General features: G+C 36.8%; 2 protein-coding genes across 2 annotated transcripts; one reads left to right on the top strand and one right to left on the bottom strand.

Annotated features, from left to right (window-relative positions):
- Positions 1-5,199: 5,199 nt before the first annotated feature.
- Positions 5,200-5,760, top strand: LOC120254985. The gene is made up of 2 exons (XM_039262919.1): positions 5,200-5,265; positions 5,419-5,760. The coding sequence occupies exons 1-2, from the start codon at positions 5,200-5,202 to the stop codon at positions 5,758-5,760; spliced, it is 408 nt and encodes a 135-aa protein (XP_039118853.1).
- Positions 5,761-24,229: 18,469 nt separating this feature from the next.
- On the bottom strand, positions 24,230-24,886 carry LOC120254983. The gene has a single exon (XM_039262917.1). The coding sequence runs from the start codon at positions 24,884-24,886 to the stop codon at positions 24,230-24,232; it is 657 nt and encodes a 218-aa protein (XP_039118851.1).
- Between the last annotated feature and the right edge of the window lie 1,419 nt (positions 24,887-26,305).

Raw genomic sequence — 26,305 nt, 5'->3', positions numbered from 1 at the left:
ATATATGACAAACATTTGCGTCACTTATTATGTGATCATTAGAAAAATGTCACAAAATTTCAAAATTTTACTTCGTATTTGGTGACAATGTGTAACAATTTATGACGCTTTTGTAGTACAATATGTGACAAACATTTTCATCATGTATTATGTGATCAATAGAATAATGTCACAAAATTTTAAAATTTAACTTCATATTTAGTGACAATTTATAGCATTTTATGACGTATTTGTTGTACAATACAAGACAAACATTTTTGTCACTTATTATGTGATCATTGAAATAATGTCACAAAATTTAAAAATTTTACTTCATATTTAATGACAATTTATAACATTTTATGACGTTTTTTTAGTACAATATGTGACAAAAATTTCCGTCACATATCATGTGATGATAAGAAGAATGTCACAAAATTCCAAAATTTTACTTCATATTTAGCGACAATTTATAACATTTTATGACAAATTATCATAATATTTTGTGACAACAATAAGTGTCACAGATAATTGTTGAATTTGTGACATATCACAATTTTGTCATATAAAAGTTATGATTGCGTGACAACCATGCAAATTGTCACATTAACCCTTTAGCGACGGAGATTAGGCGACGACACGTGGTGACGGCAAAAAAACGTCACAAAATATTTTTAGTGACAAAAATATGTTATTTAGTGATATTATGATGAATGTCCTTAATTGACAAATTTGTTGTAGTGGGAGTCCTCTAAAGGGTTCTCCGACTTCAAACCATTGATCTTTGTGTCTATCGTTTATTGCCGCCAAGAAAATAAAACAACAGGCAAACACCCATAAATCAAAGAAATGATTGAGGTCCGCTCCGGCGATGGTGCACTTCCTTCGAACTCCCACGCTGTCGCCAGCGGATCTAGGTGTCTCCACCGTGACTCCGATCTCCAGATCAGATCTGCCAACCCAACCCGAGATCTCACAGATTCCAAATGGAACGAGCAAACATGCCAAAAAAGGACAACCAAGACTCCGGTTAGAAGAAGATCTTTCTTACAAGTAGATAAAAACCCATATTAAAAAAAAAGGTTGCGCTAGTAGATGAAGGTCATTGTTGTCAAAAAAATTCCCAACCAACTCCGTTTAGTCACTTTAACGACTTGACGGGTTTAAAAATAAGTGGAGAGAAAAGGAGGGTTTTTTTTGGGATACCAAAATTGGAGAGGGGAAAATGTATATAAACGAAATTTTCAAGGGGTATTTGGCAATTAACACTATAATATATTATATATATTATATAATTTTATATAATAATACAAGTATAAAAAAATTATTGTATTTGTATTTTTAGCATTGTATTTGTTGAGTATATATATCTATAGTATATAGCTATAGTTTCTGTAAATATAGTTTTCCTTAATATAGATTTATTTAGTTTCTTTTTCTGTAGGATGGTTACCATATTTTGGGAGATTGATTTGTTTTCTTGTTCATATCTATTGTAACATATATGAAACCAAAAATCAATGAAGAGATAAGTTTTTCCTTTCAAAGTTCTTGTCATGGTACCAGAGCCATACATCTCACAAAAGTTGATTCTAAAACCCTAAGCATAGTGGACCATGGCTGGTGGCAAAGATGAGAAGGGATCGGTGGCTCGTCCGAAAGAAGAAAAGATCCCCGTATGAATTGTCTCCTAATGATAACCCAGGAATCCTAATTACTCATGTGCAATTGAAAGGCGACAATTATGATGAATGGTCAAAAAGCCATTCGAGTCTCTCTCCGATCAAAAGAAGAAGCCGGGATTCTTGGACGGAGCAATCACGTGTCCCCGATCCGATTCTGATGATTTAGAAGATTGGTACGCGGTCAATTCAATGCTTGTATCATGGATCTTCAATACAATTGAACCAACGTTGAGATCCACTATTTCATACAAGGAGAACATTTTTGATCTGTGGCTAGATATCAGAGAACGTTTTGGTGTCACAAACGGACCACGTATCCAAAGCAACTCAAGGTCGAGTTGAGTGAGTGCAGACAAGGTGCAAAATCTATTTCTGATTACTATGGGAGGATGAAAAAAGATCCGGGAAAAACTTGGATGAATGTGATCCCTTATCCAACTTGTAGATGTGGGAAGTGCACGTGTGATCCGCCAAAGAATTTGACAAACGAAAAGAAGATGAGAAGGTACACCAATTCCTCATGGGTCTCAACAACATCTTATATGGAACGGTACGATCTAACCTTCTTGCTACGGATCCTCTTCCCAATATGAATAAAGTGTACTCAACATTGATGAGAGAAGAACATATGAGAACGACCTCAAGCAGCAAAGATGACAAAGGCGAAATCATGGGCTTTGCTGTTCGAGCAGGTCGTGGTCGTGGTGAAGCACGACTGGAACCAAAAGACCCTAACAAATATTGCACTCACTGTAAGAGAACAGGGCATGCAGTAGAAAATTGCTTTCAATTAACAGGTTACCCCGAGTGGTGGGGTGACCGTCCAAGAGGTTCTGGACGTGGTACACATAGACATGGTGGAGCAGGTTTTGTTGCTGGTCGTAGCCGTGGAGGTGGTGTACGGGCTAATGTGGCAGCAACACCACCCGTCATGAGTTCTTCCCAAGGAGCTGTTAGTGAGCAAACTGGCTTCCCTGGAGTGAGCGATGAGCAGTGGAAGTGGCTCCAACATTTTTTTGACTCAAAGAATCCTAAAATGACTGGTAAAATAAATACTCCATGGTGGATACTTGATACAGGAGCTTCTCACCATATGACAGGCGATATGTCTCTAATGACGAATTTGCATGATATTTCGGCAAGCCCAGTGGGAATGCCGAATGGTGAACATACTACAGCTACAAAGGAAGGCGTGGTGATCCTGGACAAACATATCACCTTGTCCAATGTTTTATATGTTCCGAATTTGACTTGCAATCTTATATCCATCTCACAACTGATTTCTGAAAATAATTGCATAGTCCAGTTCTCTAATGCTATTTGTGTTATTCAGGACCGCACTTCGAGGATGCTGATTGGTGCGGGTGAAATACGAGGGAGGCTCTACTACTTTCGTGGATTGACATTTGCACAAGCAATGAAGACGAATAGTGCGAGCTCCTATGAATTGTGGCACAGGAGACTGGGACATCCTTCTGCAAAGATTGTAGAATTGCTTTCTAATGTTACTTTCATTAAGTCTAGTGTTGTGACGAATAAGATTTGTGATATATGCATTCGTGCGAAACAATCCAGAGAGCGGTTTCCAGTTAGTGATAATAAAGCTCATGATTTGTTTGAACTCATTCATTGTGATCTATGGGGACCATATCGTACTCCATCTGCTTGTGGTGCAAAGTATTAATACTACAGTGGTAGATTCAAGGTTGTTTTATTTAAATGTGATTGGATCGATCCAAATAGAGGTTTGAAGAAAGATAAATTTGGTTTTACTATCGTGAATTTTTCACATCTTGCTCATAGTGGAACTAATTTGGTTGATGATCCTTTTGTTTTTGCATCACAAGCTAAGAAGGTCTTTTATGTTCAAGATGAAAAGAATAAAGATTGGCTTATTGTCAAGCATGCAAAACTTAGGGACATATATGATATCGGTGGTGGATCATCCTTTGATAGGGGTCAAGGGAGTGGAGAAGTACAAGATGATGACTCACATGACACTACAAAATGGGTTCGAAATGAAGTTGATGGAGTGGAGGTCACACAAGAGATGAAAACGGCGCATGAAGAAGAACAAGCTCTTTATGAACATAATGAGGACCTTTTTTAGATCTATTTTATGATTTAATTTCGTGTTATAGATGTTGATTATAGAACCAAGTTTGTTCATTTTATTTTGTTGATATGACTATGTGGGTATGAAGTTTAATTTGTGTGTTTGAATTTTATTATATTTTGATTATCTTGGTTAATGCATGTACTTTAAGAGCTTATAAAGGTATATTACTTACTTTCCTTTAACTAAGATTTATTTGAGGCATTTTTTTATGAGGAAATTAATTTATCTGTTAATTTTTTTCATTTTAGATAAATGGGAAAGCGTAAACGGTTGAATATCACTAAGGCAAATCGCACTTCGACTTCTCAACAACAATCCGAATCAGGCTCATTATCTGAACAACAATCTGTGTTTTTAGGAACTGAGCTTTCACCAAATGAACCTCGACAACAATTTGAACAACCATCAACTTCATGTATAAATTCTAACGCATTAGTTAATGTATTTTCACTTATTTATATTTAACTATGACTTAAATTTTTTTGTGTTACTCTTTTATGTAGGTAATGCTAAGCCAAAAAAAGTTTGAGGTCCTACACGTATGGCTGATATTTGGGATTTGAATAATGAAGAACGAGTTGTTGTCAAGTTAAATGATCACCGTATACCAGTTGGAGAAGAAGCTACTAAATTAACTTGATTTATCGGTAGTATGATGCAAATGCCTAACTTTGAACCTATTACTTACACAACTTGGCATGAGTTCCAGATCCTACAAAGGAAGAAATATGGAAAGTAATTGAGGTATTAAATCTTGTTATGTTCAAGCTATTTTTTTTTAATTTACTTCAATATATTAACATTCAACCAATACATTTTTCTAATTTTTGTTTCTTAATTTTTTTTTTGACCAAATTCACATTTGAGTTGTTTCATTCACATAAGAATGATCAGTCTTTTAATGAAAATAAAACTCAAATGGTTGATATAAGTACTAAGTGGAGGCAATGGAAGAATTTTTTGAAGCCTAAATATTATGATAAACACAAGAAAGTAGAGGAAATGGCTACAAAGATTGATGATCCTCGAGTAAACAAACAATAATTTTTAGTAATTGCTATTTATTGATTGACTGATAAAGCAAAGGTATATCTATATATTTCACATTATATACCATTTATATTGTTTTGATAATTCAAACATAATGGTATATTATGTTATATTCTATATATTTAAAAATTGTATAAGAACAAAGTGAGACCAATAGAACAAATCGTTCAAAATCTGATGAACCTCATTGTGCAGGAACAAGATCATTTCCTACTATTATTCAAACTGTGGTATAAATTTACAATTTTTTTTATTGAATTTTGACTAATGTTATGGGTTTTGGGAAATTGAGTTTGTTATATTTACTTAAATAAAGTAATTTTGTAGACTGAAGAATCTAATGGAATTCCACCATCACGTGCCGAAATGTATATACGCACTCGTACCCGTAAAGATGGAAGTGTTGTGAATGAAAAAACAGCTTCTGTTGTGGTATTTATTTAACTTCATGCTATTTTTAATTAATGATTGTGTTTTCTAATAACTTGACACTTACACTAAATTCAATGGTTTGTAGAATTATGGATGGCAAGGAAATAGAGGTTCTAGTATTTTTTGATTTTATGCTTTTGATTTATATTGTAGGAACTTATGAAGAAAGGATTATGTGAAAGTAATTCACAAGATCCTAAAAGGTGTTCATGGGAAAATGATGTGTATTCACAAGTTAAAGGACCAGAGAAAAGAGGGCGTATTCGTTGTATGGGAACAATTTCTACTTCATCAAGCAAGTCTGGTCCTTCATGTTCTCAAATCATATATCGTAATGAAGTACAAGATTTGAAGGCTGAGGTTCAAGGATTGAAGGAAGCTTTAACTACTGTGATTTCATTATTTCAAAAACAATTTCCTAATGAGAACATGGAGGTCCTAAATGCTGTGACTCGCATAGTCAATGGAGAGGTATGTGATACTATGTATATTTAGCTATATATATATATTAGAGTAGCAAATTTGTTGTTAGTCTATAGTCACACTATGGATTAAATATATTTATTTTTCCTTATTGGCACATATAATTTTTTTTAATCTTTTGTTTTGATTGTTGTATATTTAATTATTTTAATTTTGTTTGTTGTAGGATTTTGATGGTATTGTTGGTAATTTTTAATAGTCTTTGATATTTATCATTGTTTTTAAATACATTTATTTTCCCTTATTGTCATATATAAGTTTTGTTCATTTTTTTGTTTTGATGGTTGCATATTTAATTATTTTATTTTGGTTTGTTGTAGGATTTTGATGTTATTGTTGGTAATTTTTTAATGGTCTTTGATATATATCATTGTTTTTAATCTTTACAAGTTATTACTAGTTTGCAAATCCTTTTAGCTATTGTTGTGTAAACAATTTTAACTTCTATTTTATATAATTTGTAGGTACTGATGCTTTCTAGTGCTCAACAAACGCCGTGGGAAATAATCATTCTCATGAATCAAGTCATCAAGTAAATCCAAATGCATCAAGTAAGCTCTTATTGTCTCCAAATGAAAAGAAGGCATGACATGTTGTATATTATTTTACTTATAGTTTTTTATATTATTCAGCTTATTATTTTAAGTTTTTATATTAGTATTTTATTGTTACATACATCTTATTAATTGTAATTTTTTTTAAAATGGTTCTTGTAGGTGATGCCGTTTAGAAGATGACATCGGTTCTACTTGGGAAAATTCTTGTTGCTTTATTGGGTTGTTAGACATGAAATGAAAGTAGTTTATTTTTGTGTTAGATTTGAAATTGAGGAAAGAACTCTTGGTTGTCAAGATTGAATGGTGATTTATTTTTGGACATATACCTTATAAATATATGTTTGTGGTGATGTAATAGTTTTTCTTTTTTATTTTTAGTGAAATGTTTTTGTGTTTTTTTAATGCCATTGATTGTTTTAATTTATTGTAAATTAATTTAATTGTGTATGAGTTATTAATAGCAACTCTTGGGACCCCAGGGAATACGACCCCTGTGTCACGCACAGGGTATTACTTGATGACCCGTGCGCTTGCGGACTCATCAAAAGTCAAAAGCAAATTTATGGTTCATCAACATATAGAACTCATGACTTGAAATCCAAATCAAATTCAGGGCACAAAATTTCCAAAACACAAGTTCACAAGTTTCTAAATCATGTCCAAGATTTAAATTCTCAAAATTTGAAGAAGACTAGATGCCGTCAAGAGTCAAAGCACACTTTTTTCAGCAGAATAGTCAGAGCTAGATAAAATACTCAATCATTGCTTACTTAGGCCCATAAACCTAAGTGGCATCAAGATGATTTCAAATTCCTTGTATTAACAACGAAATCTGTAAATTTATATTTATTGAAATGAATGAAATTTATTGTCACAACTTGTTTCCTTGTTTACACTTATTTCTTAAACGGAGGTTCCTGCGACGATGTCCAGGGTAATTAACATTAAGGGCTTTCCCCTAATGGAAGTCACGAACGCATAATCTCTTGAAGTTATAAAAAATTAAATTTGATTTTTCAAGATACAAATAATAAAGGAAAACATGATAGCCATGAAAACTCCTTTCTCAATTGTGTTGATGAAAAATCGCCAGTGAAGCCCTAGATAAGCTTCCATACATGCCGCCAAGATGAATTTGACGGCTATGATATTCAATTCCCTTGAATATAGAGTTGAATCCCCCTTGAAATTGCTCCCTAGGTGCTCGAGATTCACCCTTTATCTTCCTCAAACTCGCCTCTAATGATCACCCACAAAGAATAGAAAAATAGAATAGAAGACCTAAAAATTCTTATAAGTTCTATTTATACCTAACTACTTACGGGCTACTTACAGGCTTAAGGACTAGGCCGTAAAGGAGCTGGAGAAGATTGTCTCCAGCCTTACAGGATGACTTACGGTCATAACCCCTGTCCGTATGGTCTTCTATTTGTGTTGCTGTCTAGCTTACGACTGTAAACGTTGGACTGTAAGCTTCACTATTAATGCGCAACACACTATATTTAGCATCGAAAACCACAATATGGTTCTAGTACATACCAATTGAGTGTACAAATTGATATAAAATACATAAATATTGTATACTCATCAACAAAGAATTCATTAGTGCATCTGAGATGCCTACCAAGAGGAATAAACTAGTTGAGTTTGACAAGGAGCAAAATGAAAGTAATCCCTTCAGTTTGGATTAGTTCTTTATTGAAGTCAAGAGATGTAAGAAAGCATTGATAAGATTGGCGGTGGAAAAACCATGAAAGAAAGCACATGCTCTTCAATGAGAGATGACTATAAGGGAGGAGAATTTGGAATAGTTGCATTGCTTTTGAAATAGGTCGATGCTGAAAAAAATTGTTGGTTTAAAAATTTGTAGCTCTATATTACTATCTCTAAGACCATGGCTGTTATGCATTTTTTGTTGGGAATGTTTGAAAAGTCAGCATTGACTCATGTAGGATATTGAAGCCCATGCAGCATGAAGAACTGTGAGATAACAACATGTTCTAGAATGGTGCATGTTTACTAGTATATGTTGTGATGTTTAAGAATTGTGTTTTTGATGTTAATATATATTATAAAGTTGAGCCTATAAATTAAGTAGTGTGCTATGATTGTGTTGTATGAAAGTTAGAAGAGAATTCTCCAAAGAGTGGTTTTGTAATGATATATATTCTTTAAAAAAATGGGAATGTAGAGAGTTTTGATGGAGTATGTGTGAGCTTTGTGTTTCTTTTCTTTCTTTGCATAACCTTTATTCTATATAACATTTGTTCTGCAACTCTCTCTCTCTTAGAAGGATAGAATTCATCATTGGTAATAGAGCTAATAGAAGATCTGCTCAGGTAGAATATTGAGCTTCTATGGCCACAGTTGCATCTTCAGAGATTCCTATATCAACACTTCCTCAGTTTAAAAAACAAGGATATGAATAATAGTGTGTGAATATAAAGACACTCTTTAGATCATATGGAATTTGGAAGGTGGTAGAGAATGGGGATGATGATAGGGACACAAGTGTACGTGCTGATCGCGTAATAATAGTGTGCGTAAAGCAGAGTGTCGGTCCACAGGGAAGAAAATGAATACTAGTAACAACCCTAATTCTGAAAAATAGCCTAAGTGATCAAGTAATGTGTGTGTTAAAAAACAAAAGCAAATAATACTGCAAAGAGTAGAAGGGAAGTACAGGGTTATAAAGTACAGGACAAAGGCTATCTAAGCTTGCAGTCCTATTTGAACCGAGAGGTTTCAGAAATCATACTACACCCTGATTTCTCAGGTGAAGAGTAACTGAATAAGTGTAGATCTGATACAGACATCCACATAATTACATTAACATTGTATGAAATCTCACTATGAGCTAATGACAATCTCTTATGTAGATAATCTCCTCCATAGAGAGGGATTACCCCTAATCGAATATAGAGTAGAGATGTGATTTCTCCTAAAACCTACTCCACATGATTGCAAAGAGCACGGAGATTATCACAAACTCACTTAGGAGGATTAAGGGAGACGAAGTCTCTAAAGTACACTAACATAAGGCTTACTCACAATTCCCTCGAATTGCGGCATGTCTATACTAGGTATGAATTTCTTCTTTTCATGAAGCACATCGAATATGATAGCTTGGACTTTCACCTCGTTAGCAACCAAGCATTCAAACAAGCAATTAGATTCAAATAGAAGTGATTATAATTTAAAAGACAAGTAAAGCATCAAAGATCTAACAACCAATGTCAACAAAATAAACCCTAGAGTTTAACTATGCCCAACCATCTACAAATTAGCCCTCCATTAAAGGAGGGCAAGCATTCAAGATATAAATAATATGGAGGAGACATGAAAAAGATGAAAACTCTCTTATCAATCATCCTGATGGAGGATTGTCAAGGAAGCCCTAGGAAAGCTTCTACACACGCCACCAAGATGAGCTTGATGGCTATTAATGAGTGTACATCATTCATATATTTTGTATCACTTTGTACACTCATTCGATATCTATTAGAATTATATTTTGGTATTTGATGCTAAATCTTGTATGTTTCACATTCTCAGGTTTATGACAGCACTTTAAGAAAAGAGAGCCAAAAAAAGTATTCCATATCTTAAACGAAGAAGTTGGAGTTCTCTCGGTATCATTTGAACAAGGACATGGCAAATTAGGTGGCTTACGGGTAACTTACAGTCAACCTTAGGGCCATAAGTAGATTCTAGAGTACCTTGTGGGCATGCTTATGCTCGTAAGGGGATTCAAAGCCAAGTCAGAGTACCTTATGGGCTAGGCTTATGCCCATAATGATGCCCATAAAGACCATCGAGAGGAGTTTACCAATATAGTATATGCCCAAAATGGAAGTTATAAGAAGCAACACAGTTAAGTTTATGGTCATGACTTACAAATAAAAAACTTTACGGACATGACTTACAGCCGTAAATGTTCCAGTAAGACTCGTGACTATTTCCTCTAGCTCTTTCGGCCAAGTTCTTGCACCCGTATGCAGTCAGGTATAAATAGACCTAATGAGGATCTTTAGGGCATTCTTCACTTTTCTTTTGAGTGCTGGAGATCCGTCTCCTTTCTTTCCTAACTTTACGTACCTCCAAGAGTCACTCCAACAAAAAGTAGAGAATACCCTAAAAATCCTAATCAAATCTATTTATATCAGACTACTTACGGGTTGCTTATGGGCATAAAGACATGGTCGTAAGAGAGTTGGAGAAAATAGTCACAAGCATTATAGGAACACGTACAGCCGTAAGTTATATCCGTAATGTCTTTTGTTTATATTATAGTCCAGCTTACGGTCGTAAGCACTGGACTGTAAACTTCACTGAGTTGCTTCTTACGACCACCTTTATGAGCGTATGCTGTGGTCATATAGCTTCTTTAGATGGTAATTATGGGTGTAAGCCTTTCCTGTAAGGTCCTTTGATTTGACTCTGAAGTTCTCTGGAAGCTACCAACGGCCATAAGATAGGTCTTAAGCTGCCCATAAGCCACCCAGTTCTACTTTGTTCTTATTCAAATGATGCTGAGAGAACTCCAACTTCTTTGTTTAAGGTCTAGAATGCTTCGTTTGGCTCTCTCTCATCTTGAAGTACTACCCTAAGCCTAAGAATGTGAAACACACTATATTTAACATCGAATTCCACAATATGATTCTAATACATGCTAAATGAGTGTATAAAATGGTATGAAATACATGAACATTATACACTTATTAGGTGATAACCACTGACACTAAAGCACAGAAGGAGTAGGGTAAGAAAGATGATGTTATTGCTTTGAATTTCATCCAACAAGCAATGGATGATTCAATCTTTGACTGGATTGCAAGTGCAGCTTCAGCAAAGGAGGCATGGGAGCAGATTCAAGCTCAATATCAAGGCTCATCTAAAATTAAATCAGTGACAAGATAGGCTTTAAGGCAGAAGTTTGAACTACTTCAAATGAAAGATATAAAGAATGTGCAGGAATATATCAATCGGTAGTGACCCTGGTTAATCAAATCAAGGGACTTGGTTTTAAAGTCAGTGAAGAAGAGGTTGCATCTAAGATTCTAAGAAATATGGCTCCTATATGCAACTATGTAGTGACAACCATAAAGGAAGCAAGGGATATCACAAAGATGGCTGTGAATGAACTTACATGCTCACTATAAGGTCATGAAATTAGGATGGAAAGTATTTCAAAAAAACTAGAGAGAAGGCTTTTAACATTAGACAAGACTCTTCAAAATGGTTGCCAAAGAACAGAAGCAGGGACACAACCCAAGGGAGAGCATGAGGTGGAGGTCATGGGAGAATATATGTTTAAAAATAGACCAATGTTGAGGGTTTGGAAACTGAGTCTAATTTTTGTGACCCACTAAGAATTGTGTTCAGTGTTATATATAAAAGCAATATGGACATGTTAAGCCTGATTGTTGGTATAGGAACAAGGCAGCAGAGAAGCGAGAAACATCATGTACCTTGTTAGAAACCATTGAATCGGATGAACCTACAAACTTGTTTATGGTGCACATGGGATGTCGAGCTCCAGAGAACTCTATATGGTTGGTGGACAATGATTGCTCCAGCCATATGTTAGGTGTTAGAGAGATCTTCCAAAATGTGGATGAAACTTAGAAGAATAGGGTCTGTTTGGGCAATGATAAGGAGCTCCAAGTGGAAGGTAAAGGAACGATAGCAATTGGAACATCAGATGGGAAGATAAAGTTAATACATGATGTGCAATTCATTGCTTCTCTAGCACAGAACCTTCTCAGCTTGGGTTAGTTAATGCACTCTGGATACAATGTCAAGTTTGAGGGAAATGCATTCACTATATGGGACAGCAAAACAGGCTTGCCATTGGCTCAGATACAAAGAACCAGGAACAATATGTTCCTATTGGAAGCTTCAAAGGTGGGGTTGGTTAACATTGTAACTAGTGAAAAAGAAGAGGCTCAGTTATGGCATAAGAGATATGGACACTTAAGCAACAAAGGTATTCAATTGTTAGATCAGAAAAGAATGTTGCTTAGCATGCTTTCTATAAAAGAAGTTTTCTTAGTGTGAAGCTTGTGTTTTTGGTAAGAAACCAAGAAGTACCTATCCTAATAAGAAGACATGGAGAGCCAAGGAGAGACTTAAGTTAATATATATGGAAATGTGTAGGCCAATGCAGGTAGAATCCCTGAGTGGCAGTAGGTACTTCCTGAGTTTAATTGATGATTTTAGTCGAATGACTTGGGTCTACTTCTTAAAGAACAAGTCAAAGACATTGGGATGTTTTCAGAAATTTCTTGTTCTGATGGAGAGATAAATAGGGTAGAAGATGAAAACTTTGAGGTCTTATAGTGGAGGTGAATTTACATTAAACTAGTTTAGAGAATACTGTGGAAAGATGGGTATAAGAAAAGAATTTTCAGCCCCATATTCCCTCAACAAAACCGTTTAGTTGAGCGTAAGAACATAACATTGGTTGATAAAGCCAGAATATACTGAATGCTAAGAAACTTCCAACTACCTTTTGGGCTGAGCAATTGCAACAACAACTTATTTGTCTAACATCTCCCCAACTTGTGCAGTGCCAAATCTAACTCCCTCTAAAGTGTGGAGAGGAATAAAACCAAATGTAAGTTATTTAAAGGTTTTTAGCTGCATTGCACTTTCACATATAGCATCACATGCACTAAAAAAATTTGATGATAGGGCCCAACAATGCATTTTTATAGGTTATGCTACTTAGTCAAAGGCAAATAAGTTATATAATCCTACAACTAAACATGTGATACTAAGTCAGGATGTCACTTTCTTTGAAAAATTATGTTGCGATTGGAGTAGTAATCAGTTAACCATGTAGAAAATAATTCTGCATGCAGGGTATGGTGGTAGTAGTATGTCGAAAGCAATCCCTCCAAAGTAAGAAAGATAGAATGAAGAAAGTCCTATATTAGATGGGCAGGAGTCACCGGTAGCATATCAAGAAGAGTCATCACAAGATCAAGATCGGTTTGAATGCTTAGAGGCATTTATGAAATTTGTTCTTTTGCCTTAAATGTTGAGGATCCATTGACTATTTATGAGGAAGCTCACAAAAATTCAGTGTGTAAGGACAAGCAATGGAAGAGGATCGGAGGTTCAAGCTATATCAACAAGAAATGACACATGGGTGCTGGCCAAGGCACCAATAGATAAGAAGATTATTGGACTAAAATGGATTTATAAAACAAGGTATAATGCAAGTGGTGATGTTCAAAAGTATAAGGAAAGACTGGTGGTTGTTCAGTATACACAAGAACGAGGAATTGATTACGAAGATGTTTTCTCCCAAGTGGCCAGATTGGAAACAACACCAAAGGCTTGGTACAATAAAATAGATTCATATTTTCATCAATAAGGATTTCAAAATAGCATTCATGAACCCAGTTTGTATAAAAAATGTGACAAAAATTGAGAAATGTTACTGGTTTGCATATATGTAGATGACATTGTATCATGGGTTCATCTATGAAAATGATGTCTGAATTTAAGGAGAATATGAAGAGAACATTTGACATGAGCGATCTGGGATTGATGAGCTATTTTTTAGGATTGGAGGTGAAGCAAAATGAGATAGGAATACATATTAGTCAACCAAGGTATACCAGAGACTTGTTGAGGGAGTTCAACATGAGTTATTGTAATTAATCCTATGCGTACTCCCATGAATACAAGTATTAAATTGCAGGTGGATGATGATTCCGAGCTGGCAGATTCTATAAAGCACAGAAGGCTTACTGGGAAGTTGATGTATTTAACATACTCTCGACCAGAGATTGCATATACCGTTAAGTCTACTTACTAGATAGATGACTAAGCCTATAAATCAGCACTTTGCTTAGTGCCTGCAAACGTATACTCAGATATCTAGTAGGAATAAAGGATTACGATATTTTATATAAGAGAAGGTGATGTGGTGTAAAAGGGTTAATTTTCTCAGTTGAGTGCTAACTTTTACTCTTATTTCAATTTGAGCACCAACATTCAATTTGTATTTAAATGAGCACTAACTTTCAATTTGATTGCACTGAAGAGTCATTTGGGGTTTTCCTATGAGGATTAGCTAATGCGGACGCCGGACTGCTTATGTGGCCACTAATAATATACGTCATTTGCACCTGTGGAAGGTGCCATGTCAGCAAGGTCAACAGTTGGCCTTTAATATGGCCATGTAGGATGCCACGTAGGATAGCTTTCTTTTTTTCCCCTTTTCTTCTCTCTTTCTTCCCCCGATTGTTGTTGCCCTAGAATCCAATTTTTCCTCATCAGGTTGAGCCTGAGACTGAGAACTCACATCAGGTCTTGATGATTTTTTACCATGGAGGCCCTAGAAGAAATGTCAGATGGCCTTGTTGATGTTTTTATTTTATTTTCTCCTTTTCTTCTCTAGTTTTTATTTTATTTTTTTTTGGTGTTTGGGGAGGGGGGTTTCTCAAGAAAGTATACCTCAATTTATTTTTCTTTCTTCTTTGTTTCATTTGTGCTTTGCTGATAGAGGTGATTGATTATTTGATAGTAGAATATTTAGGCTTTTGTAAACCAGAAAAAAGATATAGTGAATATGAATATGAATACTTTTTCTAGTGATTTCATCTTTAATACCTTTTCTATCAATCAAATATGCCCTGGTAATCAAACAGAATTCTCCAATGTGCCCTGATAATCAAATAGATTTTAATATTTATTAAATAAGCATAATACAAAAACACTAGGCTGAATTTTAGACATAATTATGCATTAATATAAAAATACTGAAATCAACCACATTTGTTGAATTATACACACAGAAATTAGCCACATTTGTTGAATTATACACATAGAAATTATACACAAATACACTTTGAGGTGTTTAATATAGCTAAAAAAAAATACAATCCTACATCAGCCATACTATAAAATATAACAAAGCCATAGACACAATCCATTAACAAAAAGCATGCAATGCATTCATTTTTCTTGTTCATTGATACAAAGTGGCATATTTTAACTGTTGTACATAACACCTACATCCATAATTGGTTAAAACCCACAATTGTTTTTTTTTTTATCAACATTACATCCTACTTTTTCCAGAATACAAAAAGAAAAGAGAGAAAAACTCAAAATAGTTAACAACATCATTCAAGATGTCTTGCCAAGTGCAAATGTAGTAGAAACTCCCAAACTAGGAGGTTTCCATATTCTCCTTTTTTTTTCCCATTTCTTCTTCTTGCTCTCTAGTCTCCAAGGGCTTATCATTCATTCTTGGCCTCAGCATAGGGCTTCTAAAGGATGTAGGGACCTTCTTTGCTATAATTTTATTTTTAGTTATTCCCACAACCCTTTGCTCTTGTTCATTGTCCTTGTCAACTGATTTTTGGCTAACTCCAGTTGGGATTTGTTTTTTTCCCTCTCTTGTCACAAGTTTTTCTCTGTCCCCTCTCTTTTCTGGTAATGAGCTATGTAACTTTTGGTAAGATGTGTTAGTAACCTGCAATGATGGCAAAAGTTATTTTCATAATTAGGATATATTAATGCCTATGAATGTCTTTATTTTACTAAACAAAATTAATTTAACATGTGATGTGTTGTGCATACTCTGTTGAGATGTCTCAATCACCTACTATGTTATAAAAACTTGTTTTGATGAGCAAGTAATACATATATGTGAAAGGCAGAAGTTGCTGAATATAATGAATCTTACCTGTGATGAGCTATGTAAACCTTGCTGAGATGTGCTAGATAAAATTTCGTGAGATGCATTAAACACCTACAATGATTCAAAAAAATCATTTACAAAACTCCTTACCTGGAACAATTTCTAAATATAATTAAACTCACTTGTGATGGAATATCTGCTTCAGGTTGCTGAGATGCTCCATGTTCTGTATTAACTTGGAATGACCTTAATTGATCAACCTTGTATTATGCATTAATATCTAATTTAGGTTGTAAGTTGGAACAAATTAAAAAAAAAAACAAAAACCTATAACTAAATGCACACCTGTTGATAATGTTCCTCTAGGACAAGAGGGTTAATTACATCTATAGGGTTATTTTTATCATCCTATGAAATTAGGGCATTAATCCAAGGATGTTCTAATACTAATTCCTGAATTATAAACTAATTTATTTACCTCAATGTTATTAGCTATCCCACAAGGGTCAAATGTACTCACTGGTCTTTCGTTTCCCTTGTTACCCTGTTATACATCCATGGTTGAGTATCTTGCTTTCTAAATATAAAATTCAAAATTGCCAATATACACACAAATACATACCTTTGATCCATGGAACCTCTTGTTGTGCCTTGTAGCATCACATATGCTACAAGTAATTTTAAAACCCTTTCTAGTGACTTTGCCTTTCTTGAATCCAACTTCTTCATCTACATCTCTTCTCCTGAGCATTGTTCTTCTTCCTCTGTGTTTGTAGACAGCTCATGGGGGTTCATAGGGCATCCTTCACTACTAGGCTAGCATTCCCTGCCGTGTGTAGGGTACAAAATGTGTCTGTATGTCTCTAAAAATGTGGTGGTATTCTATAACACTCATCTACATAATTCTCAGGTCTGTCTTGGTTATAGTATATGGCTGAAATTGAGTGACAACATGGCAGCCCAGTTAATTGCCACCTTTTGCAGATGCATGTTCTATCATTGATTTCAACCACAAATTGCACATCAAGGCCAGTGACTTGATATTGGCTTTCCCCGGACCATGTTGTATAATATGACCAACTCATTGCTTTTGCTTTCTCTATTTTTTAATGATCTTGGGGCAGTGCAATGTTTCACATTTTTGACATAGCATATCTCTTTTTTTGTATCCTAGTCATTGACATTATTCTAATGATTTCATTCATTGTGACTATCCCTTTTGTCGTGGCTGTAAGTATTATACCGTTGAAGCATTCACACAAATTATTCAAGAGCATGTCACACTTAAACTGGGTTTTGTCTAATGGTGAGGGTCTATTTTTTTAAGGTATTCACATGCTTCTGCAAATATGATGTTGAGGGCATCTAACTCATTCTTAAAAATTGGTATATAAGAAGCTCTAGCACACTTCCACAGTGGGTCTTTAAGGGTTTTTCCTTTGAAAGTTTTTCTAAAATTGGTGAGTATATGTCTAACACAAAATCTGTGCTTACTATCAGGGAACAATTCTTCTATTGCAGGTAATAAACACTAAAAGCCCATATGATGGATATAAGAAACATAAAAAAAGATAAACAACAACAAAAACAAAGAAGATAAGAAAGAAAGAATTAGCAATGCATCTTAATAATTAAAGCACTATACAAACATATGATTTGCATTTACCTTTTGCCTGTTAGTCATAAAGGCCCAAGAATAATTGTTGTTGATTTCTAAATCTCCACCAAGCAGCTCCAAGAACCAACTCCAGTTCTCGTTGTTCTCTTTTTCCACTCTTGCCTATGCTATGGGATAGACGCAATAATTTGCATCTATCCCTACAACAGATAGGAGTCACCCTCTAAATAATCCTATGAGAAAGCATCTATCTAAGGAGATGTTGGCAGCCAGCCAAGAACCCTGTCTTTAATGGAGCCAAACATACATACATACATACCTTGAAATGCACCTTCAGTGCATTTGAACTTTATAGTTGATTCTGGATGTGTATGCAATAGTTCAAGTATATAGTCATACAAGCTTTTTATCTGATTTATTTCATCACCATCTAGCAAACTATAAGAATTAGAAAGAAGGAAGTACACTAAGTATAAGTTAAAACATAATATTGGCAATACATTTAAACAAATCATTAAACTAATTATACCCTTACCTTCTTGCAATATCCCTGGCCCTCCAAGCCTTGAGTTTGCTAATGTCCACCGCTTCATTAGTTTTTTCTGCTTGAATTATCCCAGCAATAGACCAAGAAGGATCGGCCCTGAATTGCTCCAAGTAGTTATGTGCAATCCATTTTGCGTTGACATGCCTTATCTTATAATCCCTAGCACATTCATGTTTGAATGTTCCTAATTTGATTTGAATTGTGTTTTTGTCTTTAATCATAGGTGCAACCCTTATATAGAAAGGGCAACCTTTCTTGCATATTGCCTTGCACCTCTTACTATTACTTGGCTTAAAATTCATAACAACCCTTTGTTTAATGCCATAGTATATGATAGCCTCCATGAACTGTTTGAAACTTCTAGACTTCATGTCAACCTTGAAATGAGGATCTCTTGTTATATTCCTCAATAAATTCTGCATATTTAGGCCTACTTAGACCAACCATCAGTGGCAGAACATGAATGTAGCTCTTCTGAAGCATTATAATCACTCTCAATTTCATCTCCATCTCTGCTCATTAACTTCTACCTTACTATCTACTTCCCTTCTTTTTCTACTGGCCTCATGTGCATCACCACTATCCTCTCTTCATCATATTTACTGCTAAAATTATATTCTGAATCATATAGCCCACTGTCTTGATCAATTTCTTCTTGGTCTTGCTCTTGGTTTTGAACATCATTCTACGTAGCTTCCTCTTCTTATACAATAGCATCATCACCGTCAAAGCCACCATCCATGCCAGGTAAATTGTTCTGTGTATCTTCATGTACATGTTCATTAGTTTCCAGCATGTTGTTCTATGTATCTTCACCTAAGAATGCATCATTTTCCAGTATGTTGTTCTGTCCATCTTTATCTAAGGAACCATCTTTTTTGAAAGTTGAATTCAACACCCTAGTAACCTTAGCATAAACATTTATCTCTCTACAGAAATTAGCAGTTTGGGCCATTGCCAAAAGCATTTGCATCTTCTTTTATTTCTCTCATCCCCATCCTCTCACTCATAACATCTAGCCACTAGAATGTACAACCTTCCACAACTAAATTTAGTTCTTTTGGCATGTCCATGATTTCCAACCTAGACATCTTGTCAGCACAACAATAGTCAACATATCCACCTAATCTACAATCACTCCACTTCGTTACATCACCAAGTGTGTAGTGAAGCACTATTGTGAAGTAGTCTGACTTGGGTACATGCTGGGATCAAATTAACACACTCAATTTTAGGTAACTCAATTAAACATGATACAACTATAACTATAAATTTTAAAGTTAAACAGAGATGTGTGGGATCGAAAATATGCTCCCTGGCATCGTGTCAGTGAAGGGACACCAGGCGATATATCGAATCACAAATGTTATTTTCTTTTATTTATTTTTATCTTTGTGGGATCTTCCTTTCCTAATAGAGGCAAGCCTCTATTATTAATTACCCCAGACTGAAATCTTAGGAACCTCCGATTAAGGGCTCAACTACAAGTAAAGGCAAGAAAATTTGAAAATTATAAATCTTATTATTTAGGATATATATATATATATATTCATTACATCCTTTATATATGAACATATAATTTATATATATATATATCACTGCCACTGCTTGTGCCTTGTCGCCATGTTGCATGCCTTGCTGCTTTGAAATATATCTCATTACCGCCTTGAAATTTGTATACTTTCTAAAAGAATTTGTCACTGCCCCGAAATGTGCATTCTTGACATTGCTTTGGTATAAACATGTTTAAACGTTACTTCATAATTGCTTCGGTGTGATTCGTGTGAACATGTTTATCATGGCTTCAGAATGAATATTTTATCGAGTCTTCATCAACCACATGTTTATGCCTTGTAAACTGCTATGTATCAAGTTAACGTCCAAGCTAGAAGGCTAGACCCGCTTCTTGTTACTGAATAAGCACCATCCATTGTATTGCTATACAATTTTACATTGTGTATGTAGTTATCCAACCCATCAGCTTTGCCTTCCTTAGCTTTTGTGATAATCCATGCAAAAACCTGACTAGATTTCGTTTATTTATTTATTTTATATCTATGCTTATCAGTAATCCATTCCCATGTGCATGGTTGGACCTTCTTTTTTTTATTATTATTATGATTATTATTATTTTTAAAATTTTTTTTTTACTAAATCATGCAAGTGACAATGCATGCATATCATTACATTTTTTTTGCTGGGACCCACTCTTGGATATATATGTATATAGATATTTTCAATTGAATCATGCACGTGAGTGAGCAAGCATGTATACCATTGCATGCTTATAATCTTTTTATCTATTTTCATGTGTCTCTTTCATGATACAAGCTTCACGTAGTTCCTTTCTTGTGATTTCAATATGAGATCATTTCGAGCCCTAAAAGATTACTTCATGGTCATTAGGTTTTACAAGGATTTTTATATATCCATTTACTGAAAATGCTTGGTTGTGTGTCCATGTTGTTAAAGCTACAGTATGGGTCTATTTTTGATTTATTAATTCCTCTCAAAATCATCAATGAGCACAGACCAAGCTCCTTTGGGATTATAATCATCAAGATTTTCATCCACACCCTTACATCACTAGCTCCGACATTGTTCACACGCATTATTATCATCACTATATCGCAGTTGTAGTACTTGAAAGTTCTCATTTCTAATAATGTGCAGAACCCACCCAATAATATTTCCCATAGTTAACTCAGGTTAGCAATGATGATCTGCTCATCAATGGCGCGAACATCGTCGACAAGAAACTCGGCCTATCCGACATTGCGGCAGTCTTTGCTGTGACATCACTAAGCGAAGCAAATATGCATCGTGCCATTGCTTGTTTCTTCGAAGAACGTCGTTGAAGTTCTTCCATTGCTTGTTGGTATTTGAGCACTACCATCACTTCTTCTACAGGTTTTTGTTTTTGAGATTAGGAAACTCATGATTGCTTAATGATCTTTCCATCACAATCTGTTCTACGTACAATAATGTGTTGAACTACTTCAACAAGTCTACGTGAATGCAATGTTTGTGACCGTTTGATATATGGGCACTACTCCAGTGTAATACACGACTTTCCTTGCGTCATCATAGTCAGTGAAACCAGCATCATGGCCTTGCGTTCTCACAGCGCCGCGTTCTCTCCGCTCCTTCCTCCTTTCTCTCGCTCGTTCTTTCCTTTCGCTCTCCTTCCTAATGCAGCGGTATACTCGAACTGTTGATTCACGCACGAATACCCAGTACAAGTCTTCAAAACTGATCCTAAACTGATGCAGCGGTATACTCGAACTATTGATTCACGCACGAATACCCAGTATAAGTTTTCAAAACCTGTTGATCAAAGATAGCCAGGAATTGGAAAAAAGGAGAGTAAATTTTATTACTCAAGAGAATAACTATTACAAAACTGATCCTACTCTCGCCCATAAGCTTACATTAAATAGGAAAAATCAAAGATATGAAAATAATCCTAAAACGGAGATAATTCGAAAATATACCAAAAATGTTAAATTTTCAAATACCGAAAAAAATAAAAGAGTTAACAAAATAAATGCTAACGCCATAAACGGCTTACAAATCAGAGATTTCTAGCCAAAGGAATATCGAAATCAATTATTACTAAAAATAGCAAAATCAGGGTTTTCGAGGCCTAAATGATGGAATTTGGCCGAAATCATGCATGACTCACGAGTTTGCGCAGCAAACAGTGACTTGTGTCCGTTGGCCCGTTTCCCATCAGACTAGGCCCAAGAAACCCAAAAAACTCCACCGCCCGGCGAATTACTAAAATACCCTTATTACTTCGAGTCCCACTTCCACATGAATGCGCATGCCATCTCCTCAATACGACCCGCATCATTCTACCCAGGCGGGATAGAATTCGACCCCGAATTTTCATCATCTGAAGAGTCTCCATAGTAGGGTAACAAATGTTTGATATTGAAGACATCCGCCGTTCGGATATGGCTAGGGAGTTGAAGCTGGTAGGCATTGGAATTAATCTTCTCAATAATCTCGACAGGCCCAATTTTTTTTGCCTTGAGCTTACCATACTCCCCAACAGAAAAGCGCTATTTAGATAACACAGCCCACACATAGTCACCCACCTCGAACTCACTATGGCAGCGGTGTTGGTCAGCATGCCTCTTGTAACGTGCATTTGAGGAAGTTAAATTGTCAAAGACGGTCTTTTGAATGTCTTGTAACCCCGTGACAAAATCAGCAGCTTTTCCATGGACTTTAGTCTTTGCCGGGAAGGGAAGGAGGTCAAGTGGTCCACGTAGAAGCGCCGAATACACCACCTGAAATGGGCTAAACCCTGTACTCATGTTGGTAGCATGGTTGTGAGCGAACTCGGCCTGATTCAACTTCATGTCCCACCCTTTCGGATGGTCTCCCACAAGGCAACGCAGTAAGTTACCCAGGGAGCGGTTGACGACTTCGGTCTGCCCATCCGACTGAGGATGATATGCACTGCTCATGTTAAGTTGCGTATTTAACATCTTCCACAGCCTTCGCCAGAAGTGACTAAGAAACCGTGTATCCCTGTCGGAGACAATGGAGGACGGAAGGCCATGGAGGCGATAGACATCCCGAAAGAAGAATTGGGCGACATTGACAGCATCAATAGTTTTCTTGCAGGGGATGAAGTGCGCCATCTTGGAAAAGCGGTCTACCACAACAAAAATTGAATCACTGCCACGCTGGGTACGGGGTAGTCCAAGTACAAAGTCCATGCTGATGTCTGTCCACGGGCGTAAAGGTACTGGCAGCGGCATATAAAGGCCGGCGTTGGTGGCTCCCCCTTTGGAGATCTGGCAAATCCGGCACCGTTGGACAAATTTTTCCACCTCCTTGCACATGCCCGGCCAGAAGTAGGAAGACTGAACCAAGTGGAGTGTTCGGTCCCGTCCCACATGCCCTTCGCCATGCAACTCCCTAACGATTTGCATCCGTAGGCTGCAATCTGGAATACAGAGCTGATTTCCCCGGAATAAGTACCCATCATGCAGCACGAAATTTGTTCGCTTTGCCGCTTGGACATCCAAGAAAATTTCCGAAAAATATGGGTCAGTAGTAAATAAATCACTAAAAGAGTCAAAATCGGGTATCTCGACTCTCATTGTGACCAAAAGGTTGCTCCGCCTACTGAGCGCGTCCGCCACACGGTTAGAGACGCCAGCTTTATGCTTGGCATCAAAGGTGAACTCATCGAGACAGTTCATCCACCGGCCATGGCGCGCGGACAATTTATCTTGCTGGTGGATATGTCGGAGGACGGCATGATCTGTGTACAAGATAATCTCCCGATGAATCAAATAGTATCTCCATCGCTTGATAGCCTAGACCACTGCATAAAATTCGATGTCGTATGTGCTGTAGTTAAGGCGGGCCCCTGATAATTTCTCGCTAAAATAGGTGACGAGCCGTCATTGTTGGCTTAACACACCCCCAATGCCGACCTTCGAGGCGTCAGTATGCAACTCAAATGCATGGTTGAAGTCTGGCAATGCCAGGACCGGTGCAGTGGTTAAGCGCTGCTTCATGAGGTGGAACGCCGCATCTGCTTCAGGTGTCCATAAGAACTTGCTTCCCTTCACACACTCAGTAAGAAGCGCCATAATACTGCTGAAATGTGAGATGAATCGTCTGTAGAATGAAGCGAGGCCATGGAAACTCCTCACCTCAGTGATACTTGTGGGAGTCGCCCACTGTTGTATTGCCGTGATCTTGGACTCATCCACCTGTATCCCGGCTCTTGAAACAACATAACCAAGAAATAATACCTTGGGTGTGAAGAAACCACACTTCTTTCTTGCTGCATAGAACTGTTGGGATCGAAGAACAGCCATGACATCCCGAACATGCAAAAGGTGCGCTTTTTGGTTTGGACTATAGATGAGGATGTCGTCAAAGTATACGACCACTGACTTGCCAATGAAGGGCCGCGATGAGTTGATTCATGACCTTCATAAACGTGCTGGGGGCGTTGGACAAACCAAATGGCATCACCATCCATTCGTATAGTCCCTCACGCGTCTTGAAGGCGGTCTTCCATTCGTCACCAGGCCGCACGCGTATTTGGTGGTACCCGCTCTTCAGGTCCAATCACATGAACACCGTAGCACCACTAATCTGGTCGAGCAAGTCATCCAAGAGAGGGATAGGAAACCGGTACCTGATAGTAATTTTGTTGATGGCTCGACTATCGACACACATGCGCTAAGTGCATCCTTCTTTGGAGTCAACAAGGCTGGGACAACGCATAGGCTCATGCTTTCGCGGATGTGCCCCTTCGCCAGCAGCTCCTCCACTTGCCGCCTTAATTTCTCATGCTCCCTTGGACTCATTCGGTAATGTGGTCGGTGAGGCAGGACAGAGCCCGGCTGTAGATCCACATGGTGCTGGATGTCTCGAAGAGGTGGTAGGCCCTCCGGTAGGTCATCGGGGAAGACATCCTGAAACTCCTCCAGAAGAGGAAGAACAACTTTTGGAATCTCTACATCTTCCAAGCCTTCAGTGACTGCCTTACCGAGTAAGATGAACGCCGTTTCTGCCCCCTTCAACTCCTTTCCGAATGGTGCATAAGACAGCAGGTTGATGTTGGTTGATGGTGGCTTCTCCATTGGTTTTCTGGGTACTAGCATCAACTTTACTCCTTCGTAGGTGAAACTGTAGGAGTTCGCGCGCCCATCATGGAAAACCCTCCGATCATACTGCCAGGGTCTTCCTAATAATAAATGGCACGCATCCATGGGTACGACATCACACCATGCTTCATCCCGGTACTTCGCGCCGATGGAGAACGTAACCAAAGCTCGTTTGGATCATCGTCAACTCTCATCCTCTCTTTAGCCATGCTAATTTGTACGGTGCGAGGATGTTGTTCGGTGGAAATCCGAGCTTACGCAGCGCTTCTTCAGATAAGATGTTCTCACAGCTACCTGCATCAATTACGAACTGACATACCTTACCAAGAATAGTACAAGAGGAGTGGAAGATATTGGTTCGCAACCAGTCTTCTTCCGTAGCTCGAGGCGTCAGGTAAGATCTGCGCACAACTAGAGCCGTCCCCACATCTCCCTCAACTATCTCTTCATCGAGGTTGCCCTCATCATACAGTGGTGGAAGTACTTCGGTTGTGTCTTCTTCCTCCTCCGCCAACATAACTCGTTTGCCCCCTTTCCGACAGTCGGCTTGGCGGTGACCTCTCTCTCCACAACTGAAGCATTGTATATTGTTGTTGCTGCCTCCTCTGACAGCAGTGGCATCCACCGGTCGAGCGGAGGGAGCCGCTACCCGAGTCACATCACTCGGGCTAGTGCCGATCTGTCTGCTACCACTGGGAGCCCCACCCGAGCTCATAGAGGATGATCGTCGTTGCTGTCACTCAATAATTAGTGCTTGCTGATGGGCCTCGGGATAGAGACTGGATCGAACAGGTTGACTGTCTCCTGGATCTGAGTGCCTGTTTCCCATCAGACTAGGCCCAAGAAACCCAAAAAACTCCACCGCCCGGTGAATTATTAAAATACCCTTATTACTTCGAGTCCCACTTCCGCATGAACGCGCATGCCATCTCCTCAATACGGCCCGCATCACTCCCCCTTTTGTTTCTCTTCTTCCTCTTATTTAAAACCATCTAGGTAGTAGTTGTCTGGATGATCGTTAATGGGTGCGGTTATTATGACAGTGGAGCGGTTGCATGGGTGATGAGGCTATCGTGAGGGACCACGACGCAGAACCGAAATTAATTTAATTAATTAATTTTTTTATTTTTTTAAAAATTATTATTATTATTATTATTATTTTAATTTCTATTATATAGATATATATTAATTTCTATTATATAGATATATATTAATTTCTATTTATATATGTAACAATTTATATATTTATTATTTTTTAATTTTAATTAATTAATTATTTATTTTATTTCATTTATAATTATATATTTTTATTTTTTAATTTTATTCATAATTATATGTTTATAATTATATATATATATTATATTAGTCTAATTTATATATTTTATTATTTGCTATTAATTATCTTATCATATCCAAATTTTTTATTATGTATACTTTTTTTAATTGATAAGATTTATTTTATTTATTTTATTATATATAAATATATATATATCATATTTGATTTTTTTTTGTTATCCGATTTGA

The sequence above is a fragment of the Dioscorea cayenensis genome, unplaced genomic scaffold, assembly GCF_009730915.1.
Source record: "Dioscorea cayenensis subsp. rotundata cultivar TDr96_F1 unplaced genomic scaffold, TDr96_F1_v2_PseudoChromosome.rev07_lg8_w22 25.fasta BLBR01000777.1, whole genome shotgun sequence".
NCBI lineage: Eukaryota > Viridiplantae > Streptophyta > Magnoliopsida > Dioscoreales > Dioscoreaceae > Dioscorea > Dioscorea cayenensis.
This window is presented reverse-complemented; position numbering and strand designations above follow the sequence as displayed.

What these genes read in the sequence shown, in the direction of transcription:
- LOC120254985 (XM_039262919.1), top strand. Translation starts at nt 5,200, where the DNA reads ATGTATATACGCACTCGTACCCGTAAAGATGGAAGTGTTGTGAATGAA. An exon ending in AAAAAACAGCTTCTGTTGTG is followed by an intron (nt 5,266 to 5,418) that starts GTATTTATTTAA and finishes TTTATATTGTAG; the next exon opens with GAACTTATGAAGAAAGGATT.
- LOC120254983 (XM_039262917.1), bottom strand. Translation starts at nt 24,886, where the DNA reads ATGGATGCGTGCCATTTATTATTAGGAAGACCCTGGCAGTATGATCGG.